The sequence below is a fragment of the Palaemon carinicauda genome, chromosome 7 (assembly GCF_036898095.1).
Source record: "Palaemon carinicauda isolate YSFRI2023 chromosome 7, ASM3689809v2, whole genome shotgun sequence".
NCBI classification, from domain to species: domain Eukaryota; kingdom Metazoa; phylum Arthropoda; class Malacostraca; order Decapoda; family Palaemonidae; genus Palaemon; species Palaemon carinicauda.
In genome coordinates, this window is record NC_090731.1 from 165,260,375 (window position 1) to 165,273,492 (window position 13,118).

Below are 13,118 nucleotides of genomic sequence, written 5' to 3' on the forward strand. Positions count from 1 at the left end.
AATAACTTGAAAAATGGTTAAAATTACAACCAGGATAGGTGTAAACACCATATATTTCCCGTTATAACACAACCCAAAATACAGACAAATTTTAATGTTTGTCATATCTATTGTATAATACAACTGGTGAATAGCAAAACCATCACTCTATAGACTAGCTTGTTGTATGATTGAAAATCCAGAATTATCAAAATAAAGGCGATTTTATATCATGCGTTTCCTAAACACGCTAAAAAGCACAATAGAAAACGACAACCAATGTTTTGTTTACGTTTATCTCTGATCACAACGAAGAAACAGACGCATTTATACATCTGTGTTTTTGAATTGACAGCAATTTTACCAAGTATAGATTATATGTTGAATTTGTTATTACCAATGTTCTAATTATTTTTTATTAGAACTTTCAAATAAATGAAATGAATGCCATTTATGAAATGTTTTTCTTTATGATGCCGCCTGAAACGGAAACCTTCCATTTGTTTACGCTCCATCTTCGATCATAATAAACAAACGAATGCATTAAACACACATGATCTAAGTCATAACTAATGATATTACAAACATTTAGTAAACATTATGTTATTACAAATATTTTACTTACCGTATCCATATAAATTCCTAAATTCGTAGCAAAGCTGGAAATTTTTTTTTTTCCTTATGCGTTTAATCCACAATAGCAAACTGCCGCTAATGACAGAGTGATAACTTACGATAATTCTAAACTGTAACGAAAGATAATTATCCTTTCCATATCCAAAATACTTTTCCTAACTTCAGTTATAAGTCAACTTGTACCCACCTCAATTATGGATCCATATGCAAAAAAGGTAAAAGAAGAAAGTACTAGGCCTATTTTTAAAGTCACCAAACAATTAGGTTACCGCTATAACGTTCGATGAGAGAGAGAGAGAGAGAGAGAGAGAGAGAGAGAGAGAGAGAGAGAGAGAGAGAGAGAGAGAGAGAGAGGGATGGTTTTAAAGTACTAAACAATAAATATGATAGGTTATAACACATTGGTGTTTATGTAATATTAACTGTATAGATGGTTTGAATAAGTTAAGAAATGGTGTAAACAATTCTTTGTTATTGTATTCGCGCTGAAGCTAGACATCAGCTGATGTGATCACAGCCAAAAGTAAAACAAAAATAAGTTAGCAATACTCGATTTTTAAAACACACCCGAAATTTAACAGCATAAGTACATGTTTTATTATAGCGCAATTGACATTTAAAGAGTAAAAATTTTCTGGAATAGAATGGTGTTTCCTAAAAAATAGTGGTTTGCGGACGAAATCGGTTACTGTATTTTAAGCTATGATTGAAATGGATGTATACACGGTATAATTTTTTCGTTTTGTATTTAATTGACACTTCAAGAAAACCGATTTTCGTTTCTTCATCTATTTGTAAGTATTGTATAACGAGAGAGAGAGAGAGAGAGAGAGAGAGAGAGAGAGAGAGAGAGAGAGAGAGAGAGAGAGAGAGAGAGAGAGAGAGAATCAGCTGTTGTAATTGAATGTCGTGTTTTTGTTTCGTGTACCCCCTGAAGCGAGGAATTGATCGCCACAACTAACAATATTCATGTTAATTTCATTCTTAAACTCAAGTTGCCATATGTGAACTATGGTTTTATTTCTTACGGAGAGAGAGAGAGAGAGAGAGAGAGAGAGAGAGAGAGAGAGAGAGAGAGAGAGAGAGAGAGAGAGAGAGAGAGAGAGAGAGAGAGAGGGGGATTTCTGCCATCAAATCTCTCTCTCTCTCTCTCTAGATTTTATTTTACCGTCTACTCTACAAAACCAATGTTTGCAAATCAAATGTATACTGTTTAAAATATGACAAAATATTGACGACTAATTACCGAAGTTTAGGCTATTCACTGCCGATAAACGAACCCAGTCTACTCGTGAAAACCTTGAACGCCCAGAGGAAAAAATAAGGCTTTTAAATATACTGTACTAAACAAAAATAATGCTTTAATATACCATCATTAACACTACCATTACAATTATCGTAAGGTTGGAGAAAGATAAAGATTGCCGAGAACATAACCACATTTCTGTTTACATTTTGTCAGCTGGACTCGCACAGTTAACAGTTGATTTCATTGTTGATGTGGAATTTTATCCTTAAATAGGCTATTCATTATGAAATTATGTTAATGAAATGTAATGTTAATATTGTTTTGTAACATTTATTATAAATCACCGTATTTAGGGCTACCAATATACTTAAAAAGACAATAGATTTGATACATTTTGTAGTGCTTGACTCGCGAACTTTGAACAGCCTCGCAGATACAGAAAATTTATTTTTGAAAAATAGCGATCGCGGATAAGGGGAATCGTGTAATTCGAACACGCTTAATTCGGGACCCTACTGTACTGTCGAACCTCGCAATAACAGACTAATAGGGGAACTGCTTATATTGAAAGTGTTTCTTGAAGCATAGAAGAAACATATCAAGTTGTATATAGGACTACTGTGTACGCGCAACACATTTTTCTTTACCTGATTCTACCTGGGTTAATATCAAAATAACAGCTGAAATTAACATGCTTTAATTTGTCACCCTTGGATTGCATATTTAAAGAATATAAATCAAATGAAACTCAGAAAAAAAAAAAATCACTGTAATCGTGATCCTATTCAAAACAAACTGAATACAGTGCTAGAAAACACAATCTCAGAAATAACGTACTTCTTTCCCAACAATTAAAATCAAAATAGATAAAAAAAATTTTATACTAGACCTCTTAATTTTTAAATAAATGTAATCCTGTGTATTTTGTTGTAAAAGATTACCTTTAGGTAAGACACAGTAAAATATTAAGGCATTTTTTTTTTTTAATTTACTGTAGTATAAGATGACTTGAATTGTAGTACAAACTGTGTATGGAGTAGGTTTTGGTTATTTGAATGTGATGTTATTACAAATTCTATTTAACTTATTATATCCTAGAAATTCAAAATAAACAAAAAAGCAGATGATTTTATAGAATTTTTTCCTACACACAATGCCTAAAAGAAAAATTATTGTTTTGTTTGTTTTATCGCCAATCACAACAAATGAATGCATTAACCCTTTTACCCCCTGGCTTTTTGGAAATTTCCAACCCTTAACCCCCAAGGGGTTATTTTTTCCCCAGCACATTTTGCAGTATATTTTTTTTAAATTGCTCTAACAGCCTTAATTTTTGTCATAGAGAGGTCAGGTTAGTCTCATTCTCTTGGAAAATGCCTGAATTTTTTAAAAGTATAAAAACTATTAAAAAAAAATTTTTTATAGCATTTTTTCGCAAGGACGTACTGGTACATCCATGGGGGTAAAGGGGTGAGTTTTGTGAAACGTACCAGTACGTCCTTTGGGGCTAAAAGGGTTAACACATCCAATTGACAACTAAGGATACTAATGGCTTTTATTAAACTCTCTGAAAACTGTGGTAGTCTATAATATATTGTATTGGTACTGTATTTCTTCAGTGTTTATTATAAGAAGTTTTGAATAAATTTGGAAGTTTATATTAAGAATCTATTCTATTTACCAAGGCACTTCCTCAATTAACAAAAGGGGACTTTGCCTCTTCTCTCCTCCCAGCCTGATGAGGGATTGTTATTTATGTGTCCGCATATCCTCGATAATGGTAGCTTGAAATTAGCTGACGACAAAATCAGTATAGAAAAATTTATTATATTATATTATAGAATGACTCCTCTAATTTGCTTTTTATTGTGAGGATATGCTAATAATAAATAAGGTTAAAATGGTTTTATTACCTATATGTCAATAAACGTACAGTGCTTACTAAAGTGGCAGGTCCTGGAAGTTGGCGGTCAGTCACCTCCATCTCTCCTAGTTTCTAGCCATTTGTATATTTGATTCGGTGTATAATTACCCTCCAAGCCCACCACAATACTGTCCATGTACCTTGTCCTTTGCCTCTCCTTTGATCTTTCTATTCTCCCACTGAGACCTAAGTGCTCTATTTACTCTCTTCTTATGACATGCCCAACAAAACTCGGTTTTCTCTTTCATATTTCCTTTACCATTGCTCTCTGCACTCCTAAGTCTTGCCATTACCTCCTCATTAGTTACTGTGTCCCTCCAAGATATTCAGAGCATTCTCCTGTAAAACCACATCTCTGTTGTATTTACTGTAGCTTGTTTCTCGGCTCTCGTTATTGTCCATCTCTCTGACCCATACATAAGGGTGGACCACACTTATGTTCTTAAAAGCTCTAATTCTTGTTTGTGCTCCATTTCTATTTGTCAGTAGATTTTTCATATTTTTAAAGGTATTTTTTGGTTATCACGATTCTCCTCTTTCTTGTTTTGCTCTACCATCCTAAGTCATACTACCCAGGTGAAGATAGTTGTTTGATTGCTTTATTATTTCACTTTTTATTGTTATGTTGCATATTAGGGGTTCTGAGGTCTTGGGTGTCGCTACCACTTCAGTTTTTCTAATATTTATTCCAAGTCCCATTATTTCATACACTTTGTTCACTGTATCCAGAAGTCATATCTTTTCTGCAGTGTCAGCAATGATTACTGTGTTATTTGCATAACAATTTTTTTTATATTGACTCCTTGAGTACTAATCCTTTACATGCCGACAGTATTATGTTTTTTCAGGTTAATTTCCCTTTATATTTTCATCCTTTATGTCAGATTACTAGCAATGTTGACTCTAGTATAAGTTGGTAATGAGTCTGATTTTCTTACTATTTAGGTTTAATCTTTGCAGGATTTCTATATCTCAGTACCTCACTTTATTAAATGCTTTTTCATAATAAAGCACATATACACATGCTTTTGCATTTTAATAGATTTTTTGTTATTCTTTTGATAGAAATAGCATTTCTAGTTCCTTTTCCCTTAATCAAACCATACTGTTCTGCAATTTCTAGTTTTAACTTTTTTTATTGTTTGAAATTACTTTCTGTATAATGTTTATAATCAGACTAATTAAGCTAATAGTTATAATTAATTACCTTTACTGCACTTTATTCTATTGCACCAGGTTTCTTAGTTATTGCTATGAAAATAGATTTATACATCTCGTTTGGAATGTACCCTGTGTCTTATATGCGCTTAGCTAACTCGACAATTTTTCTCATTCCAAAATCCCCACTTGCTAATATCATTTCAAATGTCACGTCATTACCCATGGTGGTGTTCCCTTTTTGAAATTTCTAATAACATTGTTTCCTCATCTAGTAAGTCTGGGCCATTCATGGGAATGCATAATCTTTTCTCTCACCCCTATTGTCTTCAAAAAGGTCCTTTACATATTTCTCCAAATTCATTTAGTCACAGGCATAGAAAGAATTTGATCTATGTCAGATGAAAGACTAGAAGTTTAGGGTTCATGATAGAAGCAGTGCAGCTACTTAATTTCTGGGGAAGTCTTACTTTGGAAAGAGTCTGGCAGCTCATGGAAGTCTTACTTTGGAAAGAGTCTGGCAGCTCATGGAAGTCTTACTTTGGAAAGAGTCTGGCAGCTCATGGAAGTCTTACTTTGGAAAGAGTCTGGCAGCTCATGGAAGTCTTACTTTGGAAAGAGTCTGGCAGCTCATGGAAGTCTTACTTTGGAAAGAGTCTGGCAGTTCAATGGCATACCAAGTCAGTTTTCATTCAGCATTATCTTGGAGAAACCTAGTTTTCTTATGAAGATTGCTGGGCTGTAGGTGCTAGCTGCGGGGGATGTATAAATGAGAATCTTATTTTCACTGTGCAAATTTAATTAGGGTATAGAGTTAGCCCTTATTAGATACCATACATGGCTTTGGGTAATGTATAACAGTGCATAGTTTGATAGTGGGACTGTATATGGGAACAAAATCTGAAGGCTTGAGTTATATATCACTGTTTGGTGATTGCTGTTTACCATGGTACTAGACTAAGAGGTCAGTCTCAGGTGCTAGATAAGTTTATAGTTTTAGGACTTTACATTCGTATATCTTTCCTTCACTGACCCACTTCCAGCAGAGTGGGAGAGTCCACATTATAAGCATCAGAGGAGTTCCATAAAAATAAACAAAATTTAAATAGTAGATGACCAGTATATGTCTTTCCTCCCCACTGACCAGTGATGTCAAGAGGAGAGTACTGTAATTTAGTTTTGACTTCGAGACTGAAAAACCAAAGGAGTTGCTTTCTACTCCAGCTAAGTTTATTGCGGTAAATCACCAGATTGTGTCAATATTTTATTAGAAAACTAAGCCTGTTAAAAGGAAGGCAAACAGGAAATATTTCGGTTTTAGGGTAAATGTGGGTATTAACCCAATCTTTGAGAGAGAAGCATTATGAAAATCAGATGAGAGAAATAGTGAATAATACTGGTAATATTCCATTTCTTTCCATCTTTTTTTTTTTTTTATTTAGTCTTCCTCTCTCCAAAACTCATCCATTATTTATGAAAATGACCTGATGAAATCTTTTCTGTTAGATCAATGGAAATTGGTAAGGTTCATTGTCACTGTAAGGGTTATTATGGCAGGTTTTTGGGTTTGTGAGAAATAGAATACAGTATATGATTTTTTTTCTCATATTGAGCTTAGACATCTGGTCATTTACTAACATGCTGGTAATAATAAAGGTTAAAGTAGCTAAGTGAATACATGATTTATTAAAATACCTTTCTTTATTCAGGAAATAGCCTAATCAGTTAAAGTGTATTTTTCTTTATGTTCAGTTTTTTGGTAAGTTGAAGAATTGTAAAAATAACAGAAAATATTTGTTTTTACATTCATCTAGGAAATTAATAAAACCAAAGTAAGTAATTATCTCCCAGTGAAATTTATATGCTGAGTATGAGAATTACTAGCACATGGCTAAAGTGGTAAGTTACTGTATCAAAATACAGTACTCAGTTGTATAGCCTTTAAAATAAGTAATTTCCTTGTCTCTCACATCTTATTGGTTATCTTCCATTCAGATATATTTATTTGGCTTATAAGGACAAATAAAAGCTTATAGTAGTGTATTGGGTAGTTTTTTTTACCAAAAATAAAATCTCTATAATCACCATTAAGAGATTTTATGCTTTTAAAAGTTATCAAGACTCAGAATGTTTAATTATTAGTTCACTTTCAAAATTCAATCTTGACTATTTGCTCACAAATGGCTTTATTTTGCAGTAAGACTATACGTATACATATGCATGATTTTAAATGAATTTGATCCTATGTGGAATGGATATAATATCAATCATTCTATAAATCTAAATGCTTTCAGCTTCCTTTTGAGGTGGAGATTTATTGGGTGCAGCATATTATGATGCTTGTAACACCATATTACCTACTACGTCTTGGCGGTAAGTTGTGCTCGTTTACATTTTGGTAAGATTGCTTGAAATTTTCTTTGAATGTGCATGTTTTTATTCAAGAATTGCTTTAGCACTTGCATATTTTTAGTTATAAAATCTAAACTTTATATTTCTTCTCTTGTGCAACCATATTCTAAGGCTTATAAATTCCAATAACATGCTAAACATGAAACTTGACTTAACTGAATGTTTTTTATTTACATTTCTTATAGTTTATCTATTTTAATTATGACTCCTAAATGGAAATGATTAACATCTTTGGTAAATGATATATTTTTACTTAAATTACTTCTTAGAATTAATATGTCGAAAGGAAATTTTGTATGATTTCAACAAAGCCGGAGACTCGGCTGTGAAGATTTTATAACGAGGTACATAGGCATACTCTTGGAATGACTGAGCTTGGCTAATAAAATTTTTTCCAGTGTGATTGATTGCTTTTGACAATGGAGAAACCATGCGTGAGCCTGAGGACCTACCCTGGCATTCCTGGACGTAGGTGTGGAATGTTCATGACCGGGAGCTCAGTGGATCCCTATTCATTGTGCCCTTCTTGCTTAGGCTGTGACTGTAGAGAGTTATTGGGTTATTGCCATGCAAGGAATGTAAATCATGGTTGTCATCACAGTTGCTTGAGTATGACAAGAGAAGGAAAAAGAAGGCTTAAGCGAAATACTTCTCCGAGGTTTTCCTTGAAGTCAGAGTTCAGTTAACTTCTCCTTCCTCTAGTACTCAGGCTTCCAAACCCTCTCCTTCACCCCTTCCCAATAAAATAGCAGAGACCTTGAATTAATTTAACACCAACTCAGAGAGGTTTGGTCCTACCCGCTTCCCTTGAAGAGGTGGGTACAATAGTTCCCAGGAAGTTCAGAGTGACCCGGATAATTTTTAAGATAATCCAGCGAGAGAAGATGCTTTATGCAGGCCATACACACAGAAGATTGGCGAGCTGATTTGACCACAATTGTCCTTAACGTGTATGGGGGGTAAACAGGACAAATTCGTCGCGACTAGCCTGTCCTCTCATCTTGTCAGCATGTTTGACTGGACAGGCCAATCCCGTCGCGATTGGCAGTATAGCCCGCTAGTCTCGTGCGTGTGTGGGCACGGTCTAGCAAGCTGACGGGGTTTACTCGCCTATTTTGACACGTACAGTATTCCATACTTCTTCCCTTGATTGGAGCACTTTTTATATTATAAACTAATTGCATTTCACAAGTTTGTAATATTATGCATTTCATTGCTCTTTATTTTAGGTTTTCCCCTCCTATTTTCATTCTCCAAGTTATGATTTCCTTAAATTTCCTCTCCTTTTTCATTGTATATTTTATCTTTAAAACCACACAGTATTCTGCCTCACTTATAACTACTAACATGTCGGTATAAAATCTTAGCAGCCAAATTTCCAGCTTTGCTGAAATTATGCCCCTATTAAAGGACTCAGGTTTGTATAGTTAGGAAAAATAGAAATTATCTTTTAAAATATGTGACATTTGAATTTGGGTTTCATATTATGGGTTGCAAATGCCTATTTTTGCTGGAATTATTTATATTGAAATAATCAATAGTAATTATTGTGTACACAAAGAAATGGCTTTGTTTTACATGAGCAAAAACTAAATTATCTTCATTATAATAAGCTGATGCAGTAAACTGGTCAATTTAGGCTACACAGGAACCACCAGTAAAGGTATGAGCTGAAAGGGTATCTTAATTTTCATTATTATTATTATTACTAGCCAAGCTACAATCCTAGTTGGAAAAGCAAGATGCTATAAGCCCAAGGGCTCCAATAGGGAAAAATAGCCCAGTTAGGAAAGGAAATAAGGAAATAAATTAAAAATAAATCATTCTAAAAACAGTATCAATGTCAAAAACAATTTTATCTTGGCCAGGGATGTTTAGCATTTGACAAATGTGGAGCTTCCCAGGTCCAATCTCAACACATTTACAAGCCCCGAGCTATCACATCGTGCTTTCACAAGGAAAGTTGCTAATTGTTTAGAATTGAATTTGTGGTGAAGAGTTTCAAGGGTATTTATAAAGTAAAAATTGATATCAACTGAAAGTTATAGGTCTCTTTGGTCAAGGATGTCTCCAACTAACTGTTATAAGTCCCTTTGATCAAGGATGTCTCCAACTAACAGTTATATGTCCCTTTGGTCAAGGTTGTCTCCAACTAACAGTTATAAGTCCCTTTGGTCAAGGATGTCTCCAACTAACAGTTATAAGTCCCTTTGGTCAAGGATGTCTCCAACTAACAGTTATAAGTCCCTTTGGTCAAGGATGTCTCCAACTAACAGTTATAAGTCCCTTTGGTCAAGGATGTCTCCAACTAACAGTTATAAGTCCCTTTGGTCCAGGATGTCTCCAACTAACAGTTATAAGTCCCTTTGGTCAAGGATGTCTCCAACTAACAGTTATAAGTCCCTTTGGTCCAGGATGTCTCCAACTAACAGTTTTAAGTTCCTTTGGTCAAGGATGTCTCCAACTAACAGTTATAACTCCCTTTGGTCCAGGATGTCTCCAACTAACAGTTATAAGTCCCTTTGGTCAAGGATGTCTCCAACTAACAGTTATAAGTCCCTTTGGTCAAGGATGTCTCCAACTAACAGTTATAAGTCCCTTTGGTCCAGGATGTCTCCAACTAACAGTTATATGTCCCTTTGGTCAAGGATGTCTCCAACTAACAGTTATAAGTCCCTTTGGTCAAGGATGTCTCCAACTAACAGTTATAAGTCCCTTTGGTCAAGGATGTCTCCAACTAACAGTTATAAGTCCCTTTGGTCAAGGATGTCTCCAACTAACTCATCTGATGAAAAAGCACGCATCAGTTTTGTTGGGTTTACTTGAATATCATTCACTAGTACTTTTAACATCAATCTTTGTTTGGCAAGTAGGGACAAATACATTTCAAAACTCTTAATGCTTTTTAAAACCCTTTTGCTTTAAGTTTTTGAAGAAAAAATGTGTATTATTTCAATAACTCTTCCAATTGCTGTTCCTCTGGGAGGGACAGCCTTGACTCATACATTCAAAGCAGAAATTTCTGCAGGTCTCCCCATTGGTATGCATTTCCTTGCTGCTTGACCAGATTGCTGCCTGGTGATTACTCTTTCACATCTTCCAATAAGGCCACAGATTTAGGGCACAGACCGACCCATGGAAGTAATACCGTCATTAATCCTAACCCCAAGATAGTGTTAGTAGGCTTTAAGTGGCTGCTAAATAACAGATTATCTGTTTGCAGATTTCGTCTTTGCGGTTTTGATATTCCACATATTGAGATCCGCATAGTATTTCAAGTAAAGTTTTGATTCTTGTGCATCCTGGTGGTGTCATCTCTTAGGACTGCTGCATGAAGCCCAACTTTTTCAAACCACTCATAACTCTTTGCTGTTGGGCTTTGTACTGTTTCCATCCCTGCACACACACACACACACACACACACACACACACACACACACACACACACACACACACACACACACACACACACACACACACACACATTCTCTCTCTCTCTCTCTCTCTCTCTCTCTCTCTCTCTCTCTCTCTCTCTCAAGTGTTTGTCAAGCAACACCTGTTAAGTTATGTATCTGTTTCATTAGGATTTATGTACTATATACATTATACATGTACACTTTGTGTTCAATACTGAACATTACTTTTTCAATATTTAACTTAGCCGGTGATTATATAGCTGCAACTCTGTTGCCCGACAGACAACTCTACGGTAAAAACTCGCCAGCGATCGCTACACAGGTTGCGGGTGTGCCCAACAGCGCCATCTGTCGTCCAGATACCCAGTACTCAATGTAAACAAAGACTCAATTTTCTCTCTGTCGAGCTATCGACAAGACGTACTTACTCGCTGTTGCTAAACTGGAGTTTTTTCACAACTAATTGGTGAAGTACTTTATTCTAGTTTTGAGCTTTCGCTATGCAGGTGTTTTATCTTCATCTTAAATCTTGAACTCGTTTTGGATAAATTTAATTATGGTGACAAAGAGAGTATGGACTTTCTTTCACTTTTAAATGGCCGACCCTTCCCTTAGACGGAAGTGTGTTTAGGCTTTTAGTAATTATCTTATCACGTTATAGATTTTCCTCTATATATTTTATATCTCTCCGCCTTTATTAGGCCTCTTCGATTAACTTTCCATTTATTATAAACATATAAAAATAAATTTTAATGTTTTGTTTATATAGACCTTTCCTGAGAGTAGGCGGTCCTAACTTGGAAACCGAAGTTAATCAACGTTGAGCCCTTTATATCGTAATTAGCTTTTAAAGGATTTAAAACTTTTTAAATGTAATATTTTATGAAAGAATTTCTTTGATAGTCTTCGTACTATTTTCAAAGATGAACTTACGTTTTGTTTATTTATGCTACGCAGTTGTTGACGTTCAGGACGTTCAACATGCGCTCTATCGTTACGATAGAGAGAGAGTGTATCACGGTTTCACTTTGCAGTAAGAGTAAATCGATTCTGACGTTTTGTTCATTCTTTCTTAGCTTAAATGTTTTAAATTCTATTTTAAAGGAACTTTTTATTTGAAAAACCTTTCAGTTTTTTCCTTTAGTCAAATAACATGTTTTTTTGACGAAATATAATTGGGCTCTTCTCTTAGGTGCGGAATCAAGAGAGAAAGAGAGAGAGAGATAGAGACGGAGGGAGAGAGAGGAGAGAAAACGTTCCGTTCAAGCGGGTAACGTTGTTCTCGAGTTACTCTCGTCCCTAGTCGCTGTACGGGGAGGAAGGATAAAACGTTTTTAGTTTTTTTATTCTCGTCCCCAGGCTATGTGCGGTGAGAGATTGAAAACGTAGTTATATGAACTAGTGTTTAGTCTCTTTCCCAGCCACTGATTTTTTAATCTTAAAATATGTTTTCTGTTTTTTGCTGGTATTAATGAGCTTGCATTATACGACTGATTTCGCAATTACTACCTTTTAATGAAGGGTAGAATTGCGTGTTTCAGGTAGAAATCAGTAAAAGTTTCGATTTCAGTGAAATAAGTGCAAAACAGAAAATCGAAGTGATAAAGTGATATGCGCAAAGTGTTACAGTGTTGCGTCCGAGGGTTCGTCTGTTCGTGCCTGTCGTTCACCTAGTCCGGGACCTCTTGCATGCTCCCAAGCCCAGGGGAGAAGTAATGTCAAACGACTTATGGGTTCGAGAGGCCTTGATCAACGAACAGACGTTTTCCCTCTATGGTATCGGGTGTATCTTACCAAGATCTCCCCTACCATAAGACGAGAGAGACGTTGTTTCTCCTCGTCATCCAAAGGCTTTTCGCATAAGAAACCTGTCACAAGGTTTCGAAGCCCTTAAGCGAAAGTCAGTCCTTTCAGGACTGGTCCAGCGTCCTGGTTACAACCATTAGGACAGCTCTGACCCTATGCAGTCATCGGATAACTGCTCGCCGCCTAACAAAAGCGTAACACAGACTCCGAGAGTCTTTTTTTGTTGGCAAAGTGTTGCGGTCACAGACGTTACCCTCGTCTCTTACCACAACCATTTCCGTTGATCCTTAATGGGTTGTATGGCAAGACATGCAGTATATGCTTGCCTCCCTTATGGAAGACTATTCTGCCGATTAGTCCGTTGAGTCTAGCCGTTTATCTCATCGATATCCTGGCTTTCAGCCAACCTAACGTTCCTTTGTGCTTACTGTTGACGTTGGCGTAGCTTAGTCACGTCAGTCAGGTTGTTTAGAACCACACTCGATGCGGTCTCGTGTGGTTTTTCAGCCGCATTTGGACGTTAGGCCACTTGCTGATG

The 13,118-nt window shown here is 35.7% G+C and overlaps 1 protein-coding gene and 1 long non-coding RNA gene across 2 annotated transcripts in view; one reads left to right on the forward strand and one right to left on the reverse strand.

The window, feature by feature from the left end:
• LOC137644126 (transmembrane protein 164) overlaps positions 1 to 13,118 on the forward strand; it is a 105,099-nt gene that overhangs the window by 53,297 nt on the left and 38,684 nt on the right. The window contains exon 5 of the mRNA XM_068377098.1: positions 7,241 to 7,319. Coding sequence (XP_068233199.1) covers positions 7,241 to 7,319 — 79 coding nt within the window. The remainder of the gene's footprint in view (positions 1 to 7,240; positions 7,320 to 13,118) is intronic.
• The window catches only part of LOC137644127 (uncharacterized), a 120,092-nt gene that overhangs the window by 8,608 nt on the left and 98,366 nt on the right, over positions 1 to 13,118 (reverse strand). The window lies entirely within an intron of this gene.